Below are 25,279 nucleotides of genomic sequence, written 5' to 3'. Positions count from 1 at the left end.
TCTTCCTGACAGTAGGTTTTTACAGGAGCTGCACCATGAGCACCAGAGTACAAGCACTCCCTGTTCTGCACCATCTATCCAAGCAAGTTTAATGGGTAGGAGCCAGGTGTTAAACGAGCTATAGCTTCCCCCAGATGCTGGTTGGCATCTGGCTCCCGTCAGTCTGAGCTCTGCGGTTATACAGTTCCATCAGGGTTCACTGAAGACAAAGCGAGTTGGAAGGGCTGGCTCCTTCGCGCTCTCCTGACCTCGCTCACCTTCTCACTCGGTAAAATTTACTAAGCCTGTGAGTGAAGTGATCTGTCATGCTTGCTAACATTGCTCATCAGCTGCTAACCGCTACAAGGCTCACACAGGAACGAATTGTCAATAGCAGGTACTCAATGTTTGGTCAAATGCCTGTGTTTGTCAGGTTGCCTTTCATCAGTCAGATTGCTTTTCCTCTACTCACAGAGCCCAACAAAGGAAACACAAGGAAACGCCTAATGACTAACCACCAAGACTACACTGCTCATTTCAGGAGCCTGGTAACACAGCCACACGTGGGCAGGATTTTGAATGCAGCCCTTGCACTTAGCTTTAAGGTGGCCACGCGGTTAGGGGCTGACAAAGCAACACCCAGAGCATTAGCACTTGGGCACCAGAGGCCCCTCCAAAGCTTGCTGCCAGTGCTCTGCCACTCAGGGGCTCAGGAGCGAGAAGCATCACCTGGAGAGGTCCAAGCACCACCACGGAGTTCAGCTACGGTGTTGCTCAGAGAAGTGCTGGTTGCAGAACTGCTCTGTCTGAGGCCATGCATTAAATGACGACTGAAATACATTTATTTTGTTATCAGTGTGTATGTCACTGTGGACTTCTGTATTAAGTATGAAAACGCTGAGATGAAACTCAAAAAGCAGGAAATCCCAATGGTCTTCAAATGTCTACAAGACCTTGAAAAATACCATACTTGGGAAACCACGTGCATGTGGCTGGAATCACTGAAGTTACAGCTGATAGCGACTATTTCAGGGTACGGTGCTTCTCCTGTTTCCATATTTCTTGGGGAGCTCGTTATCAGTATTTTTGGCAGCTTCCACTTCGATACCCCTGCACTAAATTGAGTTGCAAATCAAACCAGGCAGCCAACAGAATTTTTACATTAAACTACAGAATTATTTAAAATCCCCTTTGAGGATGTTATCACAGGGTTAACACCCACTCTGGCTTCAGATAATATAGCGGCAATAAATGGTAATGTGCACTATGGAACATGATTTATTTTTTGCTGAGCAGGCTTGGCATCTATAAATCTCAGCACTGCTAACATTTAAAGTTGTTATTCCAGTGACAAAATAGACATGAGGGAGATAACAGTCTTTATCTCCATTAACGTTTTATTGTTATTCTGAGAATATGGATACGGACTGATCCAAGGGTAGGAAAATCACAGCAATTTGTTTGCATACTCGGGAAGCTGAGATAATGGTTGTGTTTTATGACTGCACTAGGGAGTCAACTGAAATGCAGGACAGAGGAGATCAAAATGGGAGATTAGTCGTCTATTTTGGTTTCTGGTTTCTATTTTGGTTACCTTTCCATTCAAAGGATCTGATTTAGCATGGATTTAGGAGAGCTGGTCCATCACACACTACTGAACAGCTGACTTGCTGCACATAAGCAAGTGAGCAGTTTTTAAAAGAAACAAAAAGGCTGCACAGCAGTTCTCTGCAAGGCAGACAAACAGTGTTGCAATGGAGGCAGGATCATTCTGGACATACCAGCTGTCTGCAAACAATTCTCTGACCTCTCCAACAGCCCTGGTGTCTGGACCCCCGTGGTTCCTTTAACCTCCCAGGAGGTTGCAATAAAAAGCTTCTAATGTACTTCGCATTTTCCTTTCTTCCCAAGGTATGTACTGCACCTCAAAGTACCACAGCATCCTTTGTAAGCTGACCCTGAAACAAAGTGAGCTGCAGCTGCAGTGAGGGTTTGAATGCAGAAACCTTAAGCAGTAAAAGACTGAAAAACGAAAAAGCAAAAAAGCCACAGAAATCACACAGACACCTCCCCAGTCCCAGGATCTGCTGTGCCACTGAGGGCTGCAATTCCTGCTGCCCAGGCATTGCCTCCTGAAGCATCAGCTGGGGTGTCAAAGCCCCATCCCCCAGCAATTCTCACTCGTGTTAGCTGCACACTGAAATGCAACAGAAATGCCTCAATCCACCCCTCAGTATGCTGGACCCCAGCCCCAGCCTCCCAGAGCAGAGGCTCCTCAGGACATTTTGCTTGGAACTGGTGCAACACAGAGGAGGAGCGGGGGGCTCTGTTGTTTCCTTCGTCGCACCCCACTGTGCTCCACGAAGGTGCCAAGCATCCCCTCTCACTGATTCAGCAGACCCTCCACCCCGCGGCACAGAGCTGGTGGCTTCCCCAGGCATCCTCCAGAGCAAACAGCATCGGGCACTGAGCAGCACTGGGCACCATGCAGCGTGCTCCTCCGGCCAGTGCGAGGAACCCGTGTACAAGCACAGCAACCCTGCCTGTGCAGCACAGAGATTAGGAGGACCAGAAGGCTTGGGAGAAGCCTGAGTTTGACAGAGAGAAAGAGTAAAATCTGTATTGCTCATGGAAATTTGGGTTATAGAAAAGCCTCAACAAACGTGCAAAGCTATCAGGAATGTTGCTGCCACCAGATTGTTTCACCTGCCCGTCCATACCACACCTAGCAGGAGGGGCTGCAGCTCACTCAGGTCAGGACCCAACTGTGCTACTCTGATTGTCACGGGCAAAGCGAGAATTCATCTGAAGCAGTTAATTGCTGGATGCAACTGAAAACCTGGCCAGGAATGACACAAGGATGTCAAGGACAACAGTGCCCAGGACTCCCTTCGGTCACCTCCACACTGAAAGAGGTCCCTCCAGTTTGTCTTTGTTTCCAGAGCTATTCAGAGGCCAGTGAAACAGCACAAAGAGAAGCAGTACAATTCTGCATCCCTTCCATGGCTGCAGCTGCCATGGGAGAACAAAACCTTTCAAAGACCCTTGAAATGTTTCCTCTCAAGAAATCAGGCTCACAATACATCAGGAGAAAAATAACAACCAGCTTTGGAACAACTGTTCTGAATGCAGACATCGACACTAATGGCTCAATTACACCTTTACTGGGGAGGACAGGATGGATGCAAGTTGTGCAAAGCATTTCTGACAATGTACGAACAACAAGGACAGTGTCCCCACATCTGGGCTCTGGCGGGGAGTCAGAAGGTGTACTTGCTGCACAGCTCGTACCCTCACACAGAATTGTTCCCAGGGCATTTGGGAAATCAAACGGCACGCACAGGCCAGGTGCCACAAAGCTGCACGCCGCAGCGAGCCATGGCCTGGCACCAACCACCCAGCAGCGTGCCGGCAGAGGTGGGTGCATGGCCCCGGGCTCGCCGAGATGTTCCATGGAGCAGCTGCTGCCCGACCCAGCACACGGGACTCCCACCAGGTGCCCACGGTGGCATCGGCCAGCGGCCACGCCGCACCCCAGCACTCCGACCCAGCGGGCTGGCAGACGCACGCTGGCTGGGGCCAGGCACGGCTTGCTCAAGCAGCCGCGGGTTTGCTCCTGCCTCGGTGCCACTGCGGCAGGGCAGTGATGCCAGCAGCTCCCTGACACGTGGGGAGGGCCAGAAGCAGTTCAGGTACAGCCACGCAGTAGCGCCCATGCTCGCAGGAGGATGCCGGGAGGCACAGCAGGGCTCCGCAGGGGCACCGAGAGAAGCCGGCCGATGCTGGGGCACCTGATCCCCAGCTCCAGGCCCTTGCAGCACCCCTGGCCCATCCCACCCCAGCACTGCCCTGCACGCCCTGCGGTGCCCAGACCCACGCCCGCCCCAGCCGCAGCTGGATTTTTGTGCCTGCTCAGCATGACGGCATGAGCGCTTCCAGCTCCCAGTTGCAGCCACACAGCCGAGATGGGGAGGAGCGGGGAGGAAGCAGCTGCTATTTTTAACCTGCCTGATCAGCATCCTGCCACGTCAAAAGAAACCTCAGCTCCGCTGCGCATGCTGCTCCACGGGTCTCACCTCCGCGCGAGACGGCACACACCTCTCACAGAGGCTGCAGGAGTCGCCTGCCCGCACCTGCCAGTTTCCAGCAACTCAAGCAGCTGGAACTTAGGTTTGCAAAGGATCTCTCCCACAAACGCCCCTGGGAGGGGAATGCATCTGCTTCAACCCCCAGGTTTTAGGCCAGGAGGTAGCTGACGATTACCTGGTCTGCCACAACACTCACCATCAAGCCCTGCATCTCCCTAGCTCTTCAGGGAGGAGGCATTAAAGCCTTTAAGGGGTCTGCCAAGCCTCCCGCTCACATAAGTGACCGCAAGAACACAAGGACCTGAGCAAGGCCATACTGGGACAGATCAAAGACATTTACTCCACCATCCCATCTCCAACAGACAACAGGAGATGCATGCAAACACGGCAAGCACACAGTGCGCTTCCACTGCTGTTCTCCCACCCTCTGATAATGCTCAGCTCAGGGCCTTCCTGAGCCAGAGGCAGGCTCTCTGTGTGTTTAGCAAATGTTAACAGCTTTTATGACCTCTTCTTGCAGCCACTGTCCACAGGGGTTGAGTAGACCATGGGAAAGAGTTTCCCAGGTTCACTCCCCTTTACATCACTGCTGTTCCGGGGACATTCAGGTTTCCCCAGTGGAGCTCCCTGTGCCTCTGGGAAGACCACAGCCCTGACACAGCCCCAAGCACACAGCTGCAGGACAGAGCCTGGGGGTACAAAATGTTTTGCATCACCTGATGGCCTCCTGGTGGCTGATGGCACAAGCACATCGAGGTCCCTCAGACCCGAAAAGACCACCTGAAGAGCCCATCAAGCCCTGATGGGACATCAGAGACCTGCAGAAACAAGGGATCACCGCAGAAGCCATCCAGGAAGTAAGCATACCAAAGGGAAGGTGCAGAACAGGGGCAGGCACAAGAGCTAGGACCGAGGAAAGCCACTGTGCCACCACCACCACTTCACGAGCCCTACAGCCCCAAGCAGAAACCCAAGGGTCAGGCTGTCCCACACCAGCACCCCAAGATGCGCTGTGCGAGCACCTCGGAGAGCCCTGAACACCTGGTGCTGGGCCCTCGAGCAGCCAGACCTTGAGAGCCGCAGGGGCTGGTGAACTGCTGGGCTTGAAGGTCATGGCTCCACAGCACTGTCGGTGCAGCACGGGCATTCCCAGTGTCAGAGGGAGCAGCTCTTGACCCCGTGTCTACAAAAGGAGCCGGGAGATGCCAAGCCACGTCCCCTGCAGATGGGTGCCAGCCTGGCAGATGCCACCACCGGTGGCTGGAGCTCCCACAGCCCATCTGCACTGGGTCTGAGTTGCATCATTACCTGCTCCCGGTCCTCCCAGTAATCCTGGGATTACAGAGTCTCCAAGCACATCTATTCTCTCACTAATCCACGGATTAAAGTATCCCAAGCAGGCTTTGACGCAGTACACTACAAATGGCTGAGTTACATTCATCCCCTCGCAGTGATCCCTGGATTAGACAGAAGGAGACATGTCCACGGGTCCTTCAGACCAACAGGACCACAGGCGCAGGGAAAGGAAAGGGAGGTCTAAATAAAATATATCTGTATAAATAAAAAGCATAAAGAACAGGGATGTGTTTCATAATCAAAGTACTTATGTGATAAAATAACCACTTCAAGGAGGTTCCTGGATTAATCAAATCCCAATCCAGATGATCCTCAAATGGCAATTAACATCATTTGCTACAACTAAAATACCTGGCAGCTCTCAGCTTGAACCAAGCACATGATGGAAAAATGCCTTACTTCCTGCTTTCAGGGGACTATACATAGATGGAAAAAAAGTCACTGTCACCACCACAGAAAGCTCTTAGCAAATTGACACTGAAAGTGAAAAAGCTTTTAGGTATCCAGCACAGCAAGCCCCAGCAAGCCCCAGCAGGCAGGCTAATCTGCTTCTGAAGTTCTGTCAGTGCAAAGAAAATGCATCAGCTCGCCCCTGGCAGCCCCCAGCTGCCCCTGTGCCACTGGAGGGTGGGGGGAGATGCCCTCAGAGGCTGAAAGTGTCACGTTTTAATGCACGGATTGTTTCTCTCTCCAAAACAGAACAAAAGAGCCTGATGTGCAATACTGAGGAGGCTGCTTACACATCTGATGGCTTCCCAGGTCCCCAAAGGCCACATCAGGGTGCTGCTGGGGGCTGTTATGTACAGGTCTCGCAAGGCTGCCCCTCGAGGGCGGAGAGGTGGGCACCCCGGCTCCCTCCTCGAGGCGGGCACACTCACAGCACGCGTGACAGCAGGCCAGGGATGAAGGCAATATGGGGATGACAGAGTGGCAAGGGGTTACAGCTGGGAGTAACGAGATTAAACTAGGAAAAGGAAATGAAGGCTTAATGATAGATTTCTTAATGGCAAATCTATTCAGTTTCGTAAGCACAGTTCAGAAAAATTAAGGACAACACCAGGGAAAGGCGCATGGGCGACAGGTACCACAGCCCTCTGGCCCGGCAGCACCCCACGGGGTCTGCCCCAGGGACACGCGCCCCATCGGCACCGGCTGGAGACAGCAACAACCTGCGGGTGCCAGGACAGCCCCGGGATGTGGCCAGCTGCAGAGCAGCCCACACCATGGGACGAGGTCCTCCCAAGTCCTCCTCCAACAGCAAAACTACAACAGGCTGCACCCGGGACCGGCCGCAGGAAAGGCCACATCTTGTCCCCAGAGCTCTGCTGTACAGCAAGCGTGTCAGCGAGGTATCAGCGCCCACGTCTCCTGACTTGGGGTCACTTGTGCGACGATGCTTACAACTGGAGTGCATACCACAGAATGCATGCTGCAGACCACTTCTCCCTCAGCTTGCCTGGTGCCTGCAGCATGGGGGGAGAACCCTCCCCTGGAGCAGGTTAACGGACATCTGGGACATGAGGGCACCTGTCAAGCCTCATAAAAGTTTCCTGCACATTGTACCAAATCGGTGGGAAGGAGCATCTCTCCAAGCAGAAGTCTAATCATACGCAGCTGTGGCAGGGCCAAGCTCTACAGGTTCTCCACAGGTGGAGCCCCGGAGGACATCCTGCAGCACCAGAAAGGGTTCAGACAGAGCTGGGGAGGAGGAACCCATCTCCGCCAGCAAGACGTCCGAGGGGAGATGTGCACCGTGGCCGCGCTGCCAGCCGAGCCGCAGGCAGCGGAGGGGGCAGCACCAGCCCTGTGGTACCCGCAGCCCTCCTGCCCTGGCAGGGACCCACGTCCCTGGGCCCCGCTCCCATGAGGGACACTGCCCCGCCACGGGGCAGGGACCACAGACATCTCGCAGAGTGGGACACGAACACTGCCGCTCAGCGGGCATGCTGCAGGGCTGAACCGTGACAGTTGCTGCTCCCATCCCACCTGGACCCGCCGAGCACGAGAATAGCCAGCATAATTCTCATTAGGGCACAGAATGTAGAAAGGGGCGTTAGCACCATTCCTCCTCTGCTTGGAAGCACTTGCCCAACATTCAGCCATAGAAAGGGCTCAGAGGACCACCAGGTGGACAGCAAGGCTATACAAAAATGGATAATCCCCCTAGTTTGAAGACTTCAGGAGACTGATGTTCTGGGCCAAGCTGCTGGAAATAGTCCAGCTTTGGGGTGGGGGCATGAAGAGACCTTCAGCATGCCTAGAAGTGAAAGCTGCTCAAGCTGTTTGTATTCAAATAGCCTTGACTTGCTCTACTTCCAACAGGGAGCTCAGCAAAATTGCGAACGAAGACGGATCTTTGCAGCAGAACAAACCCTGCACATTTTCAGAATGTTCCCCCCTGTGAGACTGCCCATTCTGGGGACAGGCCGTGAGGTCCTGGGCCCCCAAACAAGCTCGAAGGCACTGCCCTGGGGCAAACTGTGCTGCAGGAGCCACTAGGGATGTATGTGCGCTGCACCTCAGCAACTTAATATTCCCTGGCAACTAAAGTTGAATTTGTACAATGGATGCACTTCCTTCATTAGCCGTGTTTCTGAGTGTCACACAAGAACAAGGCATTCAAGTGTGTGCTTTTGAAATACCATCCTCACCCCACATTTGCATAAAAATACCAGACCTATTTAAGGGACAACACTTCACTAAACCAAATTACATAACCCCATTTACTTCCTCAGTTGACACATCACAGACACCTTCATTTCCAAAGCAAGTCTTTATCTTCTGAACAGGTTTTGGAAGGATTTTTAACAAAACACAGGTTACCAACCAGATCATTTTAGGAATAAGCTGCTTTCACATTTAGAAAAAAATGGAACAAAATTTTCTTCCTTAATTATTTTTCCTCTACACCATACTAACAAGCTCTACTGCTCCAAAGTGCATGGAGCCCGTCTCTAGCATAACAACTACATGGAGGGAGAGAAGGCCTGAGGAGCACGAGGTGAAATGAAACTCCCGGCCAATATTCAGCCATTAAATATTCTCATGTACCTCCTCCAGTTAAGCAACAGAACAGGGATTGCTCTGACTCAGTAGGCTGCCTACAAACATTTCTGGCTATTTCATTTCTACGGAGAGGATTGCTGTCATTTACTAGTATGATGCGCTAGGCTCTTCTGAAAGCGCCAGTGCACAACTTGGGGAAATTTACCATGGATTACCAGACAGACCAGATCCGAAAGGGCAGGCTGGTAAATCCCCAACCCTCCAAGTGCCACAGGCTGAACTCACTGCAGGCTCAACCCAACCCTTCACCCTTCCCAACCTGGAAAACCTTCGGACAGCTACATTCCCATTTGTTATTTGCTGCCTGCTGCAGCTGCCTATTATAACACAGCAACACAAGTTCATCCTGCCCCGGGGCATGGAGCAAGGCTGCGCGCCAGCTGACTTGGCAGTGTGGACGCTCACCATCCTGGCTGCGCCGCCACACTGGAAGCCCCGGCTTGCGCCATCCCACACAGCACAAACGTCCCTCGCCCGCGCTGTCTGGGCTTGGCCAGGCCAGCCCTGCTGCCACGCACCCGCCCGGGGCCCTGCCCCATAGCTCGAGGCACGCAGGGCCGGAGCGGGGCCTGGGTGCCAGAAACCAACCGGCACTGAGGCGTCGCCTCCGCTGCCTCTGGTCCTCGTCACCTTTCAGCGCTTGCGCTTCATTTACACACGAGCAATGCCAACTTGTGCACGGTCTTCTTGCACGGCTCACCAGGTATCCAAAGCTTTCCATTACTATATTAAGCTGAGGATCTTTCTGCTAGATAAGCCCCCCTTTAGTGATGTTCTGGAGTCATAAAATTCCCAAGGTCAGGTCATATGTTAGCTTTCTCTAGAGCCTTTGGAGAACGAAACAATAAGAGGAAGACTATTTGGCTACTAATTAAGCCTATCCAGCCTCTCTAGTGTGGAGGCTGCCTTCAGAGTTTCATGTAAGGCATGCTACTGGGAGAATAAATAATGCTGGAGGGATGGGGGGGCATTGGTTTTCTTTTACAGCAACTGCATTTTCCTCCTGAGGGAAGGAAGCAAAGGGGGCTGTGACAGAACCGCTGTGAAGCCAGCAGCACTCCAGCTGTCAGAAGGACAGCGAGGCAGACACTGCCCTGGCCCTCCATCCCCACCAGCATGGTGCAGCCTGCCTCTTTGTGGCAGTCTGCAGCGCCGTGTGCAGCTCGCAGCTCACTTTTCAGTTCCTGAGCCGAACATGGCCACACCATCTCCTCCACTTCTTGAGCCATTACAGGAAATTCATGTTCCAATGCACCAGTGGCCAGGCCCTATGTGCTTAGCTGGGGGTATGACACTCTCCACGTCTAACAGTTTTGGCATCTCCTCACCTCTGCAATATACATCTCAGAATACGCATTTCTTCATGCAAAGGCTTGTAGGAAAAACAGCCCTAAGACAACTATTTAATTTCTGTAATGACAATTACACTAGTATTTATCATATTTCCTAACCCTTCAACAGCTACAGTCACAGGCTACCAGCAGAAGTCACTAATACAGTCATAATGAAGCATATTTTGAATTGCGACTCCGTGCCCGCCTCACAGCCTTCGAGCCCTCCCATTTAGCATAGCAGCCGTCACAAGCACTCACCCTCGCAGGGCAGCAGCAACATGAGTGCTTTGTTGCAGTCAGTGACCCCTCTGCTCTGTACTGGCCCTGCAAGAGCTCTTCCCTGCTCTCATTTCTCAGCGTGGAAAACAGAGGCAGCAGGACAAGGCAGGAGGAGCCCTGGGCTCACCTGGCTCCCAACGCCTGCCATGCCCCCACCATGACAGCGCCCCGAGGAAACAGGCACAAACCAGCAATAAGCAAACACGCTTGGGGATCGCTGAAAAGGAGCAGGAGCAGGCTGCAGGGAGAGGCTGGCTCACATTCACAGACTCAGCTCCGAGCTGTTCCTGGCAGGGGCCCCAGCCCCGCTGTCCCCACTTCAGCTCCCTGGCAGAGAAGCATCTGCTGCCCTTCCCGAGAAGCACGGAGACTTCGGGCGCCCTGGGATCGCAGCGAGGAGAAGGACCGGCACCGATCAGCAATGCAGCACGGCCAGACCACTCGCTGCAAACACGCAATTCTCTGACTCGCATACAACTGCAGGAGCAACGAGCCAGATTTTGACTTCGGGTCTTGTAGCATCCACCGAGGGTCAGAACTGGCTGAAACCTGGGGGTCTCCCGTGTATCCAAGATGTCAGACCTCACCCGCAAAGCCGGATCCAGAGAGGATCGCGATCCCAGCGGGAGGGCAAGCCGCGGGCGGGGTGGAAATCTACCGGGTCCGGCGTTGCTGAGTCACCGGAACGGGTTAACCGAAGGCACGGCCCGGCCCGGCCCGGCCCGGCCCGGCCCGCAGGCCCCGGGGGGATCGACCCCGCGCCCCCCTCCCGCTCGTCCGGCGGGGAGGGAGCCGTGCCCGGCCCCGAGCCCCGAGCCCGAGCCCCGCCGGGGGAGGCCCGCGGTGATGCCGGCGACGCGAGCGGCGCGGGAAGGGGCAGGGGAAAGCAGGGATGCTGCCGGGCGGCGGCCCCCACCTGCTGCTGCGGCCCCCGGCACTCACCTTCCGTCGCATAGCTGTGGTCTCGCAGGAAACTGCTGTTGATCTTGCGGGTCTCAACGTCCTCCTCCATTGACGGCGGGCTGGCGGGCGCGGGGCGTCAGCAGCCGCAGCCGCGGATCCATCATCCCCCCCCCCCCCCCCGCGCCCTGCTCCGCGGCGGCCGGCCGCGAAATGCGGCGGCGTGGGGGGGGCGCAGGGGCGGTGGAGCCCGCTGGCTCCTCCCATACGGCTCGGCACGGCTCGGCTCGGCGCGGCGCCGCCGCGCTGCAGGGCGCGCCCCGCCCGCCCCGTCGGGCACGGCGCGGCCCCGGCCCCGGCCGAGCTCCCTGCCCCGAGGATGCTCCTGCCGCGGCGGAGCTGCTGCCTGAAGGGACGCTGGGGCCGCGAAGCCAGGAGGACAGAATCACAGAATCATCTGGGTTGGAAGCGACCTCCGAGATCATCTGGGACGGCCCCGCGCTCCCCAAACGCAAACGCCCCGGCGGTCCCACGGCCCGCGACCAGCAGCAGGAGCGCCCGGCCCCGGGCTCCGCGCTCACAGCGAGCTGCGCTCCGTCCGCGCCCCTTGCCGCAGCCACAGCCGGCGGCGGGGATGCTCGGGCGCTAGGGACGGGAAGGTCAGCGCGTGTCGGGGCACCGGCGACGCCTGGAGAAGAGCACGAGCACAGGAGCTATCGGGGAAGCGAGGGCCCTGATTTTCAGCGCACACCTTCGAAAGGACAGGCTGTATTCCAGACAAGACAGCTGGTGCGTTCAAAGGGAAACAGTTGCTTTTTGGGAGGGTTTTGTGTTTGTGTGTAGGCCTGATGGAAATAAGCCTTGCCACTGACCAAGCCAGAGGGAAAAACTGTCACGGGGGTGATTTCCCCTGACTCCACTTCTGTTAGCTGCCACGACCGAACTTGGAGGTAAAACCCAAGCACCATGTTGGTACACAAGACCCGAGATATTGCCAGCAAGGCAACGATGCGTGCCCTGGGAACCAGTAGGGGGAACAGACACGCCTCCATGCTCTCACACCAAAGCCACCACCAACCCTCAGTGTCCCCTCTGCCCCTAGCTCTCCCCAGCCCAGACTGCTGCTGAAGGGATGCAGGTGCACAGACACAGCCTCCTGCAGTCCCTCAGGCCCTGGCCAGGTCATTCACCTGTGCCAGGTGCCACAGGGCATGGGGCCAGGCCCCAGTGCAGGCCCTGCTGCCCCTCTCCACTGCATGCCCAGGGCCAGCGCAGTGACCCCAGCACTCTACAAGCCACAAGCCCCCTGCAGCTCCACCCCACAGAGCTCGGTGCAAGCCTCTGCAGAGCGCAGCTCCAGCACTGCACAGGAGCTGCCTTGGCAGCTCAGTGCCACATCAACAGGGAGCGTCATTGTTACTGGCGTCGGAGGGAAAATAGGGGATGCAGAAGGAATGAACAAAGATACTGGATGACGCTGTAAGATACAGCGCTGCAGTTCGATTTCCTCTCCTAACCATAGTATCATAATTAAAATCTCATTGGCAAGGTGCATGACTTTGTAGCCTGCATTATTCTGCTGAGATGGCCCTACCTCCTGGGGAGCTGTTTATATTCAGGGGAAGTGCAGGAGACAGCACTTCAGAGCAAGAAGGCTCAAGGACTCCAATGCATACATCGCGTGTGCAGGGCTGTGTACACCACTGCAGCATACCTTTTGAAGGACCACGTGGATCCTCACATGAGCACTACTGCAAGACAGGGGAGAAGTTCTTTCTGCCCCATATCATGACTTTGTTAGGAAAGGTGAATTCCCAGGTCCTCAGCTGCCTGGCTCCCCAGGACCATTTCTGACACGCTGTCATGTGAAGGCTGATACCAGGTGTTGTAAAACTGCCCCTCGGAGAGCCCTGGCACTTACTGATATGCATATATAACTTCATGGATTTGTCAGTCAACCACATCACAGGCCTTTCATTAATACTGATGTGACAAGCCACCAGCACCCCTCAGACAAGCATGAGCCTGAAGTCCCCATGCCCAAAGTCTTTACTGAATTCTTTTGGAATATGAGTTCCTTGGTATAATCCCCAGGCACATTTTCACATTAGGCAAACGCATTGTATTTGTGGCTGATGCCGTTCTCAGTTGTATGGCGTGAGACTCACACGGGTCGGTGTGAATTCGCCCATGACAAGGCACAAGACCTGGTCATGGTTTCACAGTAAAGTCCAGTAATGTATTTACTCTCTCGCAAGCCAGGAAGAGTCACAGCAGTAATATCATAACATTTATAAAAAAAAGTCTGTGTTGCTGACAGCTCCTTGTGCTGTTGTGCACATGGCAGCAAAGGAAGGGCGCATGACTTGAACATGGCACACTGGGACTCAGAACCATCGCTGATCCTGGGCAGGACAACTGACACTTCTGCACCTGTATTCCCCTACACATACATCTCCTATCTGTAAAGGGAAGATAATGGTACTAGTCTCCCACAGTAAAAGAGAGAAGGAAAACAAAGATTAAATACATACCTACATACACACACAGAGGAATCTGATTATCTCTGCCTATGATGTGCATTTGCCTGCAGGTGTGGACTTGTGTGGTTACTCACACTCTGTGTAAGATACAGGAGCAATCTCACTTAAACAATCTCAACTCCAGAAAAGAAAAATAGTCTTTTAATAACCAAATGTTACTGTTTTACATCCTCCCTTCAAGTCTTAGGATAATAAGTCTCAGTCAAAAGGCCATACCCAGCTGAATAATAAGCTCCTGCAATGCTTATGAATATTATTATGAAACAAACACAAACCATCAACCTCCTTCCCTTTCTTTTCAGCAGGCTCTGTCTTCAATGTATTTCTATTTTAACATGTGCCAACTCTGTTCTCCTTTATTAGAAAGATTATTCTCACCATTGTGCATACATTATAATTATGAATTCGTAAGTCCTGCAAAGTTTTTCAATACACCATATCATTTAAAAACATCCACAAGCCACCTGTTTGTTATGCAATGTGCATAGGAGCTGCATCATGAAATCCATTTATTCTCAGCTTTTTAAAATCCAGGAATGAGCCTTTACAATAACTAAAAGCATTAGCTGTCCTAAGCAGGAATCCATTTGCAGATTAAATTCACCAAAGGTCGGCTTGTAGCTGTCACTGTTTTCCAAACCCCCAGGTGTCAAAGTATATAACATGGTAGGCATCTCTTGAAGAGCCAGGACACTTTCCACTCCACTGAGTTTTGCTTCCATTAGAATAGGTTTAAAAGCCCCTGTGCACAGGTTTCTGTGGGACCTAAGCAGTGTATTAATAATAATTGAATCAAACCTCTGATTTTATTCTCAGCATGAAACTTGCATGAAGAACTTCCTTCACTTCACCTCATTTATTTTTACCTTCACATCCATCAGCACTAAATCCATTTTCCTAATTACTGGTCCAGGTTAGAATGCTAGCTTCATTTTTTTTATTATTTTTTAACTGTTTAATATGTTGTTAGTTAACAAAATTTCTTTTAAACTTGTAAGATTTCTATTAACTTTGCTCGTGCCACGTATATGTTATTTCCATTCAATCTATCTTGAAAGCCATAGCGCAAGTCCTCGTTTCAGGCACCAGCGGGAAAACAGGAGTCAATCAGCAACAAAGGCCTTTCACTGGCAGCCCATCACCGTCAGCGGTTAGGCAGTCACAGCGGTCACCCTGCAGCCAGGAGCACTGGATGACCTCCAAAGAACCAGCCTCCTCCACCAGCCGCTGCCAGCTTCGCCACTCGCTCAGCACCTCTGACCACAGCTCTGAAGCCTGTCTGAAGACCCTGCACTTGTCCCTGCTGCGCCGAGAGCTGTGCTGCTTGAAGCTCCCAAAGTCTTGAAGCAACACCAGGCCCAGCACGTTGGTGGACCAGCCCAGGACCAGAGACACAGAGACCAGCTCACGGACCTTTCCTTCCAGAGGACCACAGACACTTGAGCACTTCACAGAAAAGGATAAATACTATTCCCAGCATACAGAGGAGTGCTTAGACTGGTTGACACTGCTTGTTTACAGCCCATGGACCTTGGGGAAGACCTAGAAAGGGCAGCAGATGCACTGCCTGACAAAACCCATTCCTGCCCAGTACATCAAAGGTGCATGCAGCACCTGCAGCGCAGGTGAACATGCTCCAGGTGAACACCTCATGCTGGGCCTTCCCTTTTCATCCACAGACCCAATGCTGGATGATGACACAGTTACTGGACAGCATGCTAATCCTTTTACTGTTAATGGGATTTTGAAGCTTCTTGTGGATCCCTCATTTTGTGCTCTGAAACCATGCCTTCATGTTTCTCATGCAGTGCACCAAAAAACACACCTATGAACCTTAATTTAGAATGACTTCAAGAAGAGCAATAATTTACTGGATTAGACTAAGATAATGAAATTTGGGAAGTCAAGTTGCACATAAAGTATATATTTCAAGTCTCCCTTCACAAGCGACAGGGTCAGGACCTCAGGGCAGAAAAGGAAAGAATCAGTTCATTGAATGCAAAGTAGGTAGAGACTTCTGCCTCCCAAAGGTCATAAGATAAATTGATCTGCTTTGCTTTCACCCTTGCTACGTGTTATTACTGGTACTCATTGTACATGATTAACAGCACACCAGTAATGAGCACCGTCACATCCAGCCGCGGCTCGGGGATTATCTGCTCTTGAAGTGTTTTCTCACATATCTTGAATTAGACTGACCGGTTACTGTGACATTTTAGCAGGCCCTTCTTAGTTTTTACCCTTTCCCTACCAAGTATTTTATGCCAGGGTCTGAAGAGAGCCTCCTTTTGGCCAGTTTACTACTTCTACCCTTTCTTCAAGCAGCCCCATCCAGTGCCTATTACCAGTGCTTCTCACTTGTTTTTTTTCTTGACCAAAACTTTGCTCAGCCAGCTGATGCATTGTTGGATGGTACAAATGCTTCCCCACAAGCTGCTTTGTAACTGTTGGTCCAGTTATGTACATGCCATAGCACTCTACACATCTTTAACACTTTCTGCTACTTTTCACTCTTGGGGGCTGTTACTTAACTGAGATTCCCTCTATTCGATGTCACACAGTGCAGGCAGTATACTGTCCACCTTGCACGACGCCTACATACAGTAGGTATCTTAAACATAACCTTGGGGAACACCTTTGTGTTACCACCATTACAGTAGTGCCTATCATAATAATTACATTGCTTTTACAATTACTTTGTACATACAAAAATAACTACAACTGAGCTAGTGAGACACTTTTTTCAATGCAAATGTATTATATGGGTGTCTCTTAAACAGGGGCCTTGATTATCCACTGATTATTCCACAGCAACATGACGTATTTTTCTGCAGCTCATATCCCTGTTATCGTCCTGAGAACAGTCCAATGCCACTAGATGCCACAGTGATGCCATAAGCAGCACAGCAGCCTCATGTGGGTTTGGGTGGATTTCACAGAAGTTTCACATGGCAGCAGCCTGCTCCATGGCTGTGGCACAGCCCAGCACTGGATGCTAGTGGTAAGCCTGCTTGGCCACACGTACTCATTAGCTCCTACCAGTCTGGATTTCCACAGCTAGGGATAAATCCCAGCACCAAGAGAACTTTTCAGTGCAATTGCCCATCTAGGCAGATGCCACTCCATTTTTGCAGTCACTTGGACCATTGTCACTTTGTTCCTTGTACGAAACATTTCTCTTATCAGTGTTTTGATTCTGACCAAAACCAGTAGGGAGGTAATAGGCCCGGCTCTTGGCTATGTCAGTGAAAGTCTGCAGAAATGCTCCTGAAGCAAAGTCAGTGTATGATGGCCATCAGATGTCCCACCCACTGCAGTCATATTTTAACTGTGGGATCTTTGCCGCAGTACTACAAAGATACTACAAAGAGCTGAAAAATAAGGAGAAGGGGAAAGACTTTCATGAGGGAAGCTGAGCTCCTATCACTGCACAAAGCACTGCACAGCTACCAGGAGACTTTTAAGGATGCAGCAATGCCTAGAGAAGAGTGGCTTTGGCTTTTACTTCCGCTTCCTGTGTTAGCACAGCACCCAACCCAGAAGTTCAGTGACTCTTGTATCACACCTACGTAACCAGAGGCAGCTTGAGGTCACCACTGCTGCTTGCCCCCACTTCTCTCCACGCCAAGGCAACAGCCCCAGCGCTGCACTCTTCACCAGGGCTGATCCACTGCAGTACCAAGGGAAACAGCTCCTTGCAGAAACATGGCTCTCCATCCCTAGCCTTCCCACAAAAGCTGTTTAGATCTTCGTACAGCCATCTCATCTGAGACAATGCTGGTCATAAGTCTTCAACACATGAGGTTGATGTCAAACACATCTTTTCTAAAACCAAAATACCTTTGTTTATCCTATCACTCCTTATCATGCAACAGATCCCTAACTGTGAAACTGAAATGCAAACAAAGCACTTCCAGGACAAACATAAGAATTATTTCTTCTTTTACACTATGGATAATCTAGCCATAACACACATTTTGTCTATATTAGTATTAAATTATATTATTGCAGAACACATACAGTAGACCCAAAATGGAATGAGAATATTTCATGAGAATCGAAGACTTCAATGTCCTTTAAAGGATACGGTGTGAACTCTATCACATGTTGCTCACATCAGAGGTATAATTAGCTTAAATACTTACACAGTAAATAGGATTTGCCATTTCTCAAGATTAAGGCCACATGCTATAGCATCAGTGCACTAGAACTAGTTGAGCATCGTTTTAGCTAAGGAATAAGTTTGTACTTGAGAGCAGTTACTCTGAGCAGCGGTACAAATCAGGCATTCTGTTGTGGTTGGGGCGATGTTTTTGTTGTTGGCTTGTTTGTTGTTGTTTTTAAAAAACTTTACTAACAAAACCTGCTGCACATAATAATGGAACAACAAAAACTGATTTGTCTGGAAATAGCATTACAGGATGCAAATACTGAAGGTCTTCTGGGGACTTGGAATACTATATATAGAGCATGCAACCAATGTACACAGCACCTTGTAATGCATAAATACTGGCTCCTTGCCCCAAAGTGCTTACAGTCTACTGCAGTGAAACATGACACAAGGGATAAAAAGGATGCAAGATGATACTGGAACATTGTTCATAAGATAACCATTACAGGAGGTCTAAGGCTGAATAAATCTAGTGAGCACTGAATGTAAAAATAAAGACAATATTTTGTTTCTTGGATTTCCCCATTAGTTTACTTCCAGTTTGTGGAGAAAAATCACTATTTTAATTCCACTGTATTGTACAGTGGTACGACTCCCAATATGTTTTAGGTTTGGTCATCATACAGGAGGAGAATTTGCACGTGCATTTGAGTGGAACAAATAATGTAAGTTATATTGGAAGATAATCAGATGATCTTCAAATAGCTGCACACTTCAGCTGTGTGTACCCTTCTTCATCCGCTGCTCACAAAACGTAATGAATACAGACTGAGTTTTTCCACATGAACTTTAGGGACTGGATGCTGCAGGTGTGTATTCATGTGTCAACCGGCTTCCAAAAACAATTTCTCATTCACCATTCATCGTTCTCCTACTTAAAAAAAAATGGTCATAAAGCCAACGGCAAAAAAGAATTCCATAGCATGAAGATGACAATCACACATTTTAATAATTAATAAAACAGGAAAGCTACCAAATAGCCAATAGTCTGCAAACTGGTTAGCCATCGGCTGTGTGATCAGAAGCAGCAAGAAAAGGAGAAACTGGATTCATGTGAGCGCAGAAAAAAAGCTAAGTTTGTCATGTGGTGTATTTATATAGAGTACTCAGATGCTTCCCCATGTATCCTGGGATGAGATATTATTTGTTAGAATGACTACTTAGCATTTAAATATGCAAGATTTTATATAGCCCCAAAGGTGGATTTTATTTGAAAGGATGTATGTTAATAGGAGACTCCAACACATCTAGGTCATTTTGAATCGTATATCCTAAACTGCAATTACTCCACTGCCTTCATTTAATTTGAACATGGAATACATCAAAAGTAATGAAATTGTGGTATAAATTAACCCTGGCTACCCACATCTTCTAACAAGCACAGCAAGTTTTACAACATTGCAAACCCTAGCGCTAGGACTATGACTTTATAAAAATCATTCTGCTTGTCCTTAAATGTCATCTAGCAGCAGAAGTGAGTAGTACACTTGGATACAGCTTAGCCATCCTTATAAAATTGAAAGCACACAGGCTAATCAGTCAGATAGGATTAATTCCCCGAAGAAAATTATACTGCATGTCTGGCAGAGTTTTGACCTGTATAAGGATTAATTTAAGTTCTGCAGCCATCAGAAGGATGGTTCTCCAGCCACTCTGGTGGAAAAACACAACATTGGGTAAGATAAAAATAAACCAATTGCTGGCTGCAATACTGAAAGCCAGACAACCTAGACAGCCTGCTCTATCTGTCTGCAAGTTGTTATCTACTTGCTGATTATTTCAAAATTCAAAGAACTTTACAAATTCTTAGCGATACTCTACAAAGTTAAAACAAACGTACACCATGCTCCTGCCTGCTGATAGCCATTTTTTTTCTCACAGCTGTCTCAACAGAAAGATAAAAAGTCTATGGGCAATGTACCACAATAAAATAAAGTTTGAAATTCAGTTCAGTGCTGGAAAGCTAGCCCAGCCCCACTCACGCTTCATTTAACATAGAATGTATTTTAAGCACAAAACTATTTTGGTATGGGAAAAATCACAACAAGTCATCATAACATACTCTGATTCATCCACCTCTTTGGCATTGTAAGGCCATGTTGCTCTACGAGAATGGCTGAGTTGTCACAGAAGATGACAGCTGTGGCATTTAGTGTGCATGTGAACTTCCTGCCAAAATATGGATGAGTAAAGAAACCAGTAATGGAATGCACTTGAAAGGAAAGCAGCTCCATGCCTTTAACACTGCTTATTGGCAGGGGTGAAGCCACACAATGCTCACATCACACCTACATTTGCATATCCATTGTTACCTCCTATAAAATTAAGCCCTTCAGAAGAGAACCTTTCAGTTTGAATTGTGGTCATGTTTGAAGTGTCTGAGCATTAGTGGCAGGTCAAGAAACATTATGCTTTTCCTGTTCAACATTACTTACATGCATATGCTCCTAAATTCAGATGGTAGTACTCCCTCCCCGTGACTCAGAGCCGCAAACAGGGAACAAGAAGTGACAGTCAGCAAATTCAGCCATCCATGGCTCCTATGCGCACATGTGGGCACAGATACAGCCCTATCATTTGTTCCCACATTTTCACTTCATTCATTCTCTGGGAATGCATGAAATTCAACATTTGAGTTCTGTGATTATCTACCCCTGATTGATCTACTTTTGGTGCTATACCTCTTCCTCAACAGGACTCCTAAGTGCTTCCAATAAAGATAACAGTTTGGGGAAAATGTGACATTTAGACTGATTAGTGTTCCCACATATTGTACATCGTTTAGAACTTTGTTAGCCATGAGCATTGGTAGCAGAAGGGACTGTTCTTTCATAAAGGAAAAGTGAATCTCTCTTTTTCAGAGTCCTAGCATGAGGTGTGCAAGTGACTAAAGTCTCACCTGTGAAACTCAACCTTGCAGTGCTCCACACTGATCTGCCGCCCTCTCTCTATTTCACAGGACAAGACTGCTTATGTTTATGTTCTTGTCTTCAGTTGTATCACAATAGCTCTACAAAATGCCTGCATTCCTGTGGCGTGAGATGTTTTCTTTCCCATATGGTACTCAGTGTTTGTACTGTTACACCTGGATTTCTACTTTTGGAAATCTCCAGAAGGAAAGACAGGATGTGAATATTAAATAAGGATATAAATGCCATGGAAGAACATCACAGACAGGATAAATATACAGAATGTTTTAGGACATTGGCCAGGTCTATTCTCTCCTTATACTGAGAGACCAATTTTTAACGAGAGAAAGTAATAATGGCGCTACTAGAGAATAATTACAAACAATACCTTGAGACCACAAAAAAAGACACTATGGGGAGCCTTAGAAGTCTTGTACGACTTTTCAAAATGCTAACATTGTAAAACTAATATTTGTATGTCACTATTATTTACATCTAATCTACCTCATGTCATTTGGTAAAACTAACCTGGAAAATTGTTAATTAATAAAAGATATCACGTTATTGCGTCTTATTAATGTTCATATAGTAATTACAAAAACCACAAATCCATCTGTTAAGTAGTCAGCAAACAAGACAAATGACTGTGTTATGTTAAACAGATTATAAAATGCCTCAGGGAAGGAAATCTAATAGCCCTGACCAAATCATGAATCAAGCAACAGCCTGCTCTACCACATGGGTTATACACGAACATAAATACGTGCATGTGCTCATACACAGATCTGCCATTCTCAAAGCCATTTCCTGCATTACATATAAGAACAATATAAGCAATGAGGTCAGAACGGCATTATGTATAAAAGAGTCTAACTTGAAACATGATAATGTGATCATTAAGATTTTATTGTCCTTCAAATAAAGTAGTTCCTAAAACAGACAGCTATCCCCACCAAGATGAGACTGAAATAATATGCAAAGTAATATTAAATCCAATTGCCCCTGTCCATATGGGAATACAGTTACTTTAATCCAATTTAACAAACAAAATTGATTTTATTCTTTTCTTGTTTTTTGAATGATTTCTGAACATTTAAAGGAAGCAACATTCTTGCACGAAGAGTAATTGATTCATTAGCACTAGCATCAACAAACCATTTCTGGACATTCAGCATAGTACTGAGGCATAAAAACACTGAGCACACCGTTCTTCATTCTACACGTTTGAAATTGTATGCCAGTTTGTATGTAGTCTTGCCACAATTATTCACCTAAAACAAGTAATTGCACTAATTAAAGAAAAAAGGCATTTGAGTAGCACATTTCACATGGTTATCATGAGTTCCCACATATTAGCAACCCGTTCAACCTAACCTGTAGCAATACACACCAGTACTGCTACAGAAGGATGTCCTGAGATAAGAGATTACATACCCAGCTCCTCCCCAGATAGCCAATATTAACTCCTACAGGTTTGGTCTCCCATGTGCTTGCTCAAAACACTTCCCATGCTTCACCTCTCTTAGCCCTTCCACTCCTGATTCTCAGTCACTTACAACTAATTGAAAAGCCTATTTTATGTCTATCCACACCCCACAATACATCTGCTAACAGACTATAGCAAAGAGGTTACAATGTTTAATTATCCTGACACCCAAATTTACAAGAACAGAACAACAAGGGTGTAACAGCAGTGTTTCCTTCACTCCTGCCCTCAAAAAATGCACCAGAAAAATATGGCCACAACCTTCCATGAAAAATATTCTCCATGGTCTTTTCAGTCATATACGTATGAAATTTCATCAGTGTCAATTTGGTGGCTTTTAAGTTTAGACAACCCAGAGTGTGATGTTAAGCACAGAAAACTTGACTGTCCGTGGGGACTCTGGACAGGAACCCAGCTGTCTTATTCCAGCAAGAGACACGTCAGCCCCTTGTTCTTAAGTTGCTTCTGTTTTTCCTAATTGGATTATTCGATTCTTTTTTTCCTTCAATTATTCTATCACTTAAGACTTCTGATTAACAGTTTGGACAGCAAGAAGCCTAAGCTGCTATTGAGTTAAGCAGTCAATTAGCTTGTTTCAATGGAATAACATCTAACTATGTGGCAGCAAGTCAAAAAATGCACCTTGATGATTTCTGTTCATGGGTTAGTGCAGTGGTTTTGTTGCTATCTGCTTGTGTGTTGCCTAATCTTTCATTTCAGCTGAGGAACATTGAATTTAAAGGCAGAAACACAACAAAAATAAAAGGGAGCCTTCTGATCAGTCCCTGTGTTTCAAAGCAAGAATGGCCACTTTGTTTTGTTCTGAAATTTCCTCTTCAGGCATGTTACTTAGAAACCAGGTTAAAGAAAAATAATATCAGTTTGTGCAACTGTATTGACACCCCCCAGCAAACAAATACATCTCTCCAACCGACATGTTCCATTACTAAAAAGCCCCTTCCTAGCAGGGTGCAGGCTGCACCCTCTGGCTTGCACACCTGCAGGCTGCTGCAGTTGCAAGATCCTTTCCAGTGCCAGTGCTTCCATAGCCCAAGTCCCTGCAAAACTGTTCCCAAGCCTCTGCAACAACTGCCAGGGAGAAACAGACAAGAACAGCCCTGGCTTTAAAGACTGTAATCTAGTCTGGACTGAGACAAAACCCCTAGGAATACCCTTTGCAGGGGAAAGCCCAGCCCCTGGCACGGCCAGGATCAGGCACCGAAGGCATCTCAAGGTCACAGCCTCGCCAGTTGTGCCATTTGCAGGGGCCAAGCCCAGCCTCAATGCTTAAGAAAATAAAATTTAAAATAAATAAATAAACAAACCAACCAACCAACAACAACAATCAATGAGCCATGAAACAAAGGGAATTAACACTGCACATGAGCTGCCACAAGTCAGCTCTGCCGAGCTCTGCCCTGGGAATCATCCCCAGGCCCTGCACAGTAGTGTGGCCCCCAGCTCCCTTTGCTGGAGCAAGCCCAGCAGCCTGCAGAGCTGCCCCCATGCCCCGCATACTCTGCAGCCCCCAGGGGGGCTGACCTGAGCACTCAGGGAGATGCCTGCCACCCCGACACAGCAAGCAAGGAGAAACAAGGAAACTACAGAACCACCTTGGGAGTGCACCAGCCCTCACCAAACCACACTGCAACACCGAGCACTTGGCACACCTTTGATACTCAGCACATGGCAAGCTTCCAGCCTCTGGCTGGCAAGATGAGCTGACACTATTTATTTGGGTGAAAATACCACTTGTCTTTAAGGTGCAGAATTGATTCAAGGTATTACTAGAATGGGAGCTTACATGGAGGGAATTTCCAGTAGGTTTTATATATAGCATAAAGGAGCAAACACAGCTTAGAGATTTTCCTGGGGAAAAATAAAAGTTGCTTGGAATGAAGAAGAGGGAATGAAGCCAGAATTGAGCACACGCGTACCCAGGGGCCACTCAGGGCTGACCTCTGACTTGCTCTATGTCACAGCTTCCAGCTTGCTACAATCATGTGCCTTTTTCTGTGAAAAAGGAAAAAAATCCCCCTTGTCATAGTCAAAAAAAAAAAAAGACTAACAAAGACAAGAAATCAAGAGATGCTGGTCCTGTTCCTGATTCTGCGATGGATTTATTTGGTGCCAATCTTGATCAAGTTGATTGATCTTTCAGACAATAGAGAATTTGTGCCTAAGACACAAATAAGCAACAGCAGAATGCTTGGTCCATGTTCACTACAGTATCCAAGATTTGCTGCCCCAGGATGGCCAAGTCCCTCCACGCTCACCACACTTCACAGGTGACTGGGGGGGCATGCATTTACAGTGCCATGTAAGTATGTAAGTACCAAAGTACCACATACGATTTTAAATCACTTTACAGAAAGAAGAAAATGTGTTTTACAAAAAATGCACTGCTTGTTCCATAAAATTCAGCAACACACATTTCTTCTCGCTCTGGCTTAATGCCCCAGCTCACATCTGCTCCCAGCAGACCTGGTGTGAGTTATGGCAGCAGCCACTTCCCAGCATCTCCCCGTGGGCGGGCATAGGCCTGGGCCAGAAGCTGGGGGTACGGCGCTCACCAGTGCCTCAGCCATCCTCAGCACACCCAGACCTCCTCAGGGGTCGATGCGCATCACACTGCACACTGCTGGCCATTAATCAGTGCTCAATGACAGCCCAAAGTCATTTCAGTTTTCATAGCTCCCAATAAAAAGAAACTGCAGTTCAAACCTCATGGTGTAAACATTGCTCAGACAGTGACTGGTTTAATAAGATCAGAGTATTGACTGATTTCTACTTACAGACAAAAAAAAGAGATGTTACAGTAGCTAAATCACTGTGACAGAGTACACAAAACAAGTATCCAGGTAACCAAGGTAATGGGATCCCTAAGCAGAAGAAAATAACAGACTGATTTCATTAACTGTTAGAACTCAGGAGAGAATTCGCAGCTAGACAAATGAAGAAAAGGGAGAGAAGGAGAGAAGGAGAACAAAATTCCTCAGAAACCCAAGACCATCTCCTAACACATAAAAAGATGACATCCTGATTAATGGTAATTACCTCATCCATTACATCTCTGACTGGAAGTATGCAAAGCCCAGCATTGCTTTGCTCTAGCACCTGCCCGGCTGAGCACCAGCTCCTTACTGCACTTGCTCTTAGAAAGCTTTC

At 48.6% G+C, this 25,279-nt stretch overlaps 1 protein-coding gene across 3 annotated transcripts in view; it reads right to left on the bottom strand.

Annotated features, from left to right (window-relative positions):
• Positions 1–25,279, bottom strand: part of PPP2R2B (protein phosphatase 2 regulatory subunit Bbeta) — a 102,852-nt gene that overhangs the window by 56,102 nt on the left and 21,471 nt on the right. The window contains exon 1 of one of the 3 annotated variants that reach the window (XM_048057037.2): positions 11,045–11,207. The exons of the other annotated variants lie outside the window; for them this stretch is intronic. Coding sequence (XP_047912994.1) covers positions 11,045–11,114 — 70 coding nt within the window. The 5' untranslated portion in view covers positions 11,115–11,207. Of the gene's footprint in view, positions 1–11,044; positions 11,208–25,279 lie in introns of those variants that run through there. 3 annotated transcript variants of the gene reach the window in all.

Source organism: Anser cygnoides, chromosome 14, assembly GCF_040182565.1.
Source record: "Anser cygnoides isolate HZ-2024a breed goose chromosome 14, Taihu_goose_T2T_genome, whole genome shotgun sequence".
NCBI lineage: Eukaryota > Metazoa > Chordata > Aves > Anseriformes > Anatidae > Anser > Anser cygnoides.
Note: the sequence above shows the minus strand (reverse complement) of the source record. Positions and strands in the feature narration are given on the sequence as shown.